The sequence below is a fragment of the Papilio xuthus genome, unplaced genomic scaffold, assembly GCF_000836235.2.
Source record: "Papilio xuthus unplaced genomic scaffold, Pxut_1.1 DF827870.1, whole genome shotgun sequence".
NCBI classification, from domain to species: Eukaryota; Metazoa; Arthropoda; class Insecta; order Lepidoptera; family Papilionidae; genus Papilio; species Papilio xuthus.
The window spans coordinates 1,324,596-1,332,257 of NW_013530779.1; the positions used below are offsets into that span (position 1 = coordinate 1,324,596).

Genomic DNA, 7,662 nt, shown 5'->3' on the forward strand with positions numbered 1-7,662 from the left:
TTTAATTCAGAAAAGAACCTTAGGTAGCTAAGACATTCACATAACCCTAGTCTTATTCCCTCCGATTTTCTTTGTAACTACGAAGGCCATGACGCCGTTTTGCCGACCCTTCGTCTTAAATCGTCTGGATCGATTTACGCTAGGGTTGGCACGTGATAGAAATTTATCTCATCTCGACTTAAATTATAAGAACCCCGAAAGCATATTTTGACGAGTCATATCCTTTATTACTTCAATATTAATTAGAAAATTTTAACAATAAAATATTATTTAAAATATCGAAATATACTGCCAACCTTAATAACTTTTATTTGCTTGTACAGAATACGCGACGTCTTGCATTTGATGTGACTCAGATCTAACCTTAACGTTTCAAACGAAATTCTAGAGAATTCAAGCGAGATTTGACGCAAATGAAACATTTTCTTACTTCTAAAAGTTACTTAGAGATACCAATACGGCAGTATTGGTATGGTTTAATGTTTCAATCCATACATCTTATAAAAATGGATTGTCTGTATGTAATATAAAAAAAACATATTTCATGAACAAGATGTCTTAGTATTGTTTGAACATAAAACCATTTTTTGTTTGTCTATGAAGCCATGTTTGTTCCAGGTAAATTTCGAAACGGCTAAAATTAAGCAATTTTTTTAATTTGTGCAAAAGAAGAAACGATCAACCGCTAGTTTAACCATTTTTGAGCATTTGTACTCATTTGGACACTTTTTGACTTTGTAACGAGATAGTCATGGTACTAGGTACAATATTGATCAATGTTTGGATATTTTAATCCATAACTTAAAAATTGCCTTCAATATTATACAGAAGACGTTTTTTAATTTCATTTCAAAGTTTTAGTTTTCTTTTAAATTAAAAAAATAATACTAACAATTATGACAGATGAATTATGAAAATGTCAATTGACTTCTTTGAATTGAATTGACAGCTGACAATCGAACCGTAAACCGAGGAAAATGTAAACATTAAATTACTGTTTCTTTCCAAAAGTTAATTATAAGGCTTTATTCGTGTGTTCATTTAAAAACGTGTGACTTTCATGTTTATTTTATCCAAAATTTCAAATCTAGATAGTAATTTGAGTGATCGTGAAACGTTATTCTAATATGAACAGTTTAAAAGTTCTGTTTACCTTTGTATTTTTCGTTTGTTTACTCGATAGGGTGAAGCTTTTAGATAATGGATTGGCAAGAACACCTCCGATGGGGTGGATGTCGTGGGGGTATTATATGTGCGGAGACAACTGTTTGGATAATCCACAAAAATGTCTTGAGTAAGTAAACAACTTTTCTTAACAAATTCCTATTGGCTACTTATAAATACATACATTAGGGATTACTTATAAATGTGAATATTTGGATGTATTGATGGATGGGTGGATGTTTGTTATATAATAACATATTGTGTATATGTTTTGTTAAAGATAATGAGAGGGGTAACAATGTTATATACTTAGATTTTGGTCTCAGAAATCAATGATAAGATATAACATTGATACTTTTTATTGAATTTATGTTTCCAGTGAAGAATTAATTCTATCAGTAGCAGATTCATTTTACAATGATGGTTATCAAGAAGCTGGTTATGAGTACATTGTGATCGATGACTGCTGGTCAGAACGTGAACGAGGCAGTGACGGCAGACTGGTGCCTGACAAAAATAGGTTTCCAAATGGAATGAAATACATTGCTGATTATGTTAGTGAGTTATTTTATGATTATAAATTATAATTTAATCTTTATTTCTGTGTTTATATAAGTAGAGTAAATTCTGCCTACTGCAGAAACTATATATTGGGTTTCAATATTCTAACTGTACGTAATATGTAACTATGACTTCTTCAAATAACTGCTAGAAAATATTGCTTTAGCTGTGTTTGTTCAAGTAAAGTTTTAAGGGTATAAGGAATAATTATTAAATAGCAGTTGCCCATGATTTAATTGCTCGGAATAAAAAAATCTTGTATTAAATATATATGTCATCCGGAGATAGTGTAGCTTCCTAATGTTGAAGAAATTTTTCAAATCTTCCACCTTCCTACCTTTCTGAACATATGCAATGCAAGCAAACAATTAAATAGTTTATTCTCTTTAAAATATATGTACAGATTATACCAATTATTTTTTCCAATTATCAACCGTTTATTTTTAATTTCAGATTCATTCTAAAGGTCTTAAATTCGGCATGTACACTAATGTAGCAAATATAACATGTATGCACTTTCCTGGTTCAAGGAATCATTTTGGAATTGACGCCATGACATTTGCAGAGTGGGGAGTTGATTATATCAAAGTTGATGGATGCTTTGTGGGGGAAAGTTTCTTAAATACTGGTAAGATATGTAGAATTTAAATATATACATTTTTTTATATTTCTTTTTATATAGTTTAGTTTAATCCAAAACCAAAAATGTAAAAAATATAATCTTGGCATTTTTTTTTTTTTTTAAATATTGTAAGGTGTAAAATGGGCCCTTGGTCAAACACAGCAATCGCAGGCCGTAGGCATCGACATTTATAGATATTTGGCCAACATTAAAAAAAAAACATTTTTGAAACAGTTTTTTTTCTATTTTCTTTTATGTTAGACATTCATATGATTCAATTTTAACTATTATTGTTTCATTCCAGCATATATAAAGCTTGGACATTATTTGAACAAGACTGAACGGGCCATAGTGTACTCATGCAGTTGGCCGTATTATATTGAATACATACATCGTAAAACTGTAAGTACTTATAAGTTGGGAATATCCTAAAGACAAAAACAAAATATATAACACATCATCTGTCTGTCCTTGTCACACCCTTTGCCAATGAAAGAGCGGGCAATATAAGTTGCACAAGACACGGAGGCCTAATAGTCCACCTTCCTTTCCACAATACTTAATTCGATGGTTTTTATTAAAAATTTGTACCGTTTTATTTAATTTGTAATGTAATTATTTGTCGGGAGATTCAATATACAAGGGGAATGATTTAAAAAGTATCTGTATTTCTCTAAAAATCTATACTAATATTATAAAGCGGAAGAGTTTGTTTGTTTGTTTGTAACGCGCTAATCTCTGGAACTACTGGTACGATTTGAAAAATTCTTTTTTTGTTGGAGAGTCCATTTATAGAAGAAGACTTTAGGCTATATAACATTACGCTGCGACCAACAGTTTTTTTTTTTAATTCCGCGCAGACGAAGTTGCGGGCGACAGCTAGAATAGTTAGATATGGTCATGTGTTTAACCTTTTGAACACCAGTGGAAGGATATGGACGTCAAAGTGGTTATATGTTTCATCATGAATATGTATCACCATATTACTTTCGGACTATATTACTTGAAAATCAGCGTCGGCCAGTATAAAAAGGTTGACTTTTGTTTAAGCTTAAATGTATTTGAAACAATTTTTTTTTATAGTAAGTCCCTGTTTATTTAAATAGTATTGGCAGTGAACGTGTTAATGTTTCTATCAATCAACTGTCCATTATTCCATTTTAGGCGCGAACAGATTTAGGCATATCTAAATTTATTCCTGACACTAATCGAATTGAGGTCGTCGCTAGACTTAATTCTCGGCTGTCATTTAAAATTCCCACTATAATGTCGGATCGCAATTGACTTAAATGTTAAATTATTTTAATTTGTTCAGCACTTGTATGAAAAATAACTTTAGCAACTTCTAAATTATATCTAACACTTTAGAAATTGTTACGGTTTTTGCTATACTAGCGTCCTAGGCGAGATTTATACAACGGCCAATTGTTTATAATGCCTTTAGGGGGATGTAATAGGGTTACGTAAGACTGTAATTCATAGACCAGTGGCGGCTCTTTCTGTGAAGCGCCCTGGGCGGTCGCCCAAACACGTCCTAACCTACCGCCAGCCCTGCTCAGAAGGGAAAAGAAATTGTGGTCAAAACTTTTAAGTGAATTTACGGGTCATGTCTACTATGTGTTTTTAAGTTTTTTGAGTCCTATAAATAAAATTTAAACTTAGTATATGTAATTTATACACTCAAGTGAACATTTTAATAGAATCTAAATGAGACTGATGGCCTTTATTTTGATTTTCCCCCCACATGTTGAGGTATAGTCAAAGAATTAAATTCGCTTCCCATATAGGTTTAAATATAGTTACTATGCTAAATTTTCGTCTTAATTGCATTGTTATGGTCAAATGACATATCACTGAACGGATAGGAAATATACGTCTGCGAGGGAATCAGTTTTTTTTTTAAAGTATCTATTATTTCTACCTCGTCCAGCCAGATTATTCAAAGGTAGCAGCTCATTGTAATCTATGGCGGAATTATCACGATGTGTCAACATCTTGGGCATCGGTGAGAATAATTATGGAGCATTACAAGCAAGAATACTCTACTTTATCTAAGTACCATGGACCTGGGGGATGGAATGATCCAGATATGGTAAGAGTTATTTTATTCAACTTCGTCTGATTAGAATTAAAAAAAAATTATTAGCCTTTATGATGTCCACACTGTAATCTGTTCCAAATGTTATCCATATCCGTCTAGAAGTTCAGGACCTAACGAACAAACATACATACAAACACGCGCGAAAAGCATTACCCTCTTGTCGGTTGCTTACTCTATACAAAATATACATAAAATTGGAGAGTATGTATGTCATTTCTAAAAAAAAATATATTTTGTACACATAATATATTTGCGAAGTTGACAACAAAAAAACAATTTGTCCGTCTGTATGTATGTTTATCCGCAAGGCTGCGTTTGTTTTGCTTAATTCTGGAACACGTGGACCGATTTGGACGGGACTTTAACGGGAAGGACTTTATTTCTGCGCTGACGAAGTCCATTAGTTAAATCATAAAATGCTTGTTTTTCTGTTTGTCTAGTTAATTATAGGTACGGATGTACTAACAGAAGGTCAGAGTAGAGTACAGATGTCAGTATACGCGATGTTATCTGCTCCCCTTTTGCTAAGTTGTGATATGACCAAGATAAGTGATTACGAGAAGTCTTTACTGCAAAACATGGATCTTATAGCTATTGGACAAGACCCTTTGGGTATTATGGCACAGCCGTACGAGGTAGGTTATTGATTAACTAGGTAACAATTTTTACAAGCGTCAGTGGCTCAGGGATCAAGCACTTGACTTGCAATCTGCAGGTCCTGGATTCGAATCCCGCCATGTACCAATGTGTTTTTCGATTTCCTATTTACATACGCACATTTATCCTATGTTGTTACGGCGAAGGAATACATTGTGATGCTGCACATATCTGAGAAGAAATTCAAAGATATGTGTGAAGTCAAGACGCACTGGGCTATGGTTGACTATCCTCTCTGGCTCTGACCCCTCGGTGGGGACGTATAGTGAACTGATGATGAACAATTTTAGTTTGAGAAACGCGTGTGCATTCCGAGTTTCTTAGACCAAAACCCCCATTTGAAATATATTGTTATCTCCGTTTTGTCAAAGATGAAAGACAAGGATACCGAGTTCTATACAGAGATTTTAGACTCATAAACCCACGTTACATTAATGTTTAGTTGATTTTTTATGTATCTTATTATATTAGCTTTAGCTAATTATTAAGTCTAGTCTTTATTAGACAGACCTTCATCCGTTAGATAGAACATTGAGTGGCATTATACGGAAATAGCTCGCTTTGATGTCGCCGACGATCGTTAGCGAGGTAATGTGATGGAATACGCTTTGCCTATACATGCACTATGCAACTCTAATATATATTTTTTTTAATATTACCAGATATTTGTTAATTTACTAATATTGCTTATACCATTCTAACTAAGCTAGACTTGTTGTATGGTTTACAATAGTCGAATGTTGGGATTCGAACGTACGACCAAGTGTTCGGAAATCCGTACCAATTAAGCTATTAGCGCTTTAGTATTAAGAAATCTAAAACAATTTAAGGAATCATCCTGTTTACGAATGTTTCGTTTCAATTCAAAGTCCTAAGAATGTAAACAGAGTTATGTTAAATCTCAAACATGGCGGTCGTTTCAAATTGCTATATTTTCTATGCTACAGTATGTTCTTTTTCCTACATCTATATCAGCGTATCTGAATTCACTCCCTTATTATTTTTTTACACAATTCATATATTCTTTGATCAGCCACTATCTTGTTTATGTGATTATTGAATAATTAAGTCTTTGGATTGGTAGAAATATACCTCTCAATTATTTTAATAACACATCAGATGTCAGATTAATAAAAAATGAAGTTCTCTATTTTATGTTACTTTATAAATATAAGCATTGCCTATTTTATGGATACCTTTTTTTTAACTAAATGACTTACCGTGAGTTTCAGAGATTAAAATCTTCGTTTAAAACAGATTGTTTTCTCTGTTTTATCAAAGGTTTTGACGATATATTTTATATAGAGATTTTAAACTCAGAAACCCAGGGTTAGAACGTAATATACAATATAATTTAACTGTAAAGTGTCTAAAATTTGTAATTTTAGTAATCACTCGGTATAAACTAAATGCCTATTTTGTTTTTTTTATAGCTTTCATATTTTATAACTCTTTGGGTAAAGCGACATCTTCCTATGAAAGGCGACAAGTATCACTCTTTCTCTTTCGCACTAGTCAACGTATACCAAAGTAATTTTACCGTCTCTTTCGCTCCTAGTAATTATGGTTTGGAATCAGAAGGTGGATACAGCGTGATGGTAAGTTTTTTATTTCATTAATATTTATAGTATTTAAGTATTTTTTTCGATTTTTTTATGCATTTTTAATATTAATATTTTTTTTTGTTTGGTTAATTTAAATGCGTTTTTTTGTATAGGATGTATTTACTGGAAAGTACTTAAGGAATGTAACTTTAGAAGATACAATGACAGTATTGGTCCCATTTGAAGGTTGGTTTTATTAATTTTGGATATAAATCTATTATTTTAAAAAAGGAATTTACTAAAAACTTTTTGAAAAAAAGATCCCGATATTTTTAAAAAATACAAAAGAATTTGGGAAGGATTAAACATTTGCATATTTTACGAAATTTAGATGATTCAATAGAAAATAAAATATTGTGTATTTTCTTTCAGATGTTATTTTATATTCTCTCTACGCATTATAAAAATCATTGAAAATTTAAATCTACTTATAAATGAGTCTCAGTATTTGTTGAAATAAATAAATTTCTTATTAAAAGAGTTGTTTTTTTTTATTCGCTTGTTAAGTTTATAGGTATTCTTTCGAAAACAAAAAATATTAAAAAAACGACAAAATTATGGTTAAAATAATATACCACAGATCCTACGCAAAAGATAGTAATTCAGATTATAAGCATTTTTGTTTTTTTTTAACTGAATTTTTTTATATTTTATTTAAATAATTAGAATTGGAATACTTTTAACATTGGAAATAATACTATGCTATTATCTGTAATATAAAATCGGTCTTCTGAGAAATCGTATTTTTTGTGTTACTTTTATGCATGGAGCCCTTGTTTTTTTTTAATAAAAAGACCCATTGTACAATATATCAGATGGATGCTTTTGTTTTGGAGTGTTGCCAGAGGAAGGCTTTCCAGGCATTTTTATTACCTTTCATTTTATGGTATACACATGTATTATTCAAAACACAATTTTATGTTGCAATATTGCACATCCTGTATAAAGAAAAC

At 31.5% G+C, this 7,662-nt stretch overlaps 1 protein-coding gene across 1 annotated transcript; it reads left to right on the forward strand.

Annotated features, from left to right (window-relative positions):
- The first annotated feature begins 962 nt into the window (after window positions 1–962).
- LOC106115293 (alpha-N-acetylgalactosaminidase) lies at window positions 963–7,113 on the forward strand. The gene is made up of 9 exons (XM_013308646.1): window positions 963–1,294; window positions 1,544–1,718; window positions 2,179–2,353; window positions 2,652–2,749; window positions 4,278–4,439; window positions 4,889–5,083; window positions 6,539–6,703; window positions 6,823–6,895; window positions 7,082–7,113. Exons 1-9 carry the CDS (start codon window positions 1,128–1,130, stop codon window positions 7,111–7,113), a joined length of 1,242 nt encoding a protein of 413 aa, XP_013164100.1. The 5' UTR covers window positions 963–1,127.
- Window positions 7,114–7,662: the final 549 nt, after the last annotated feature.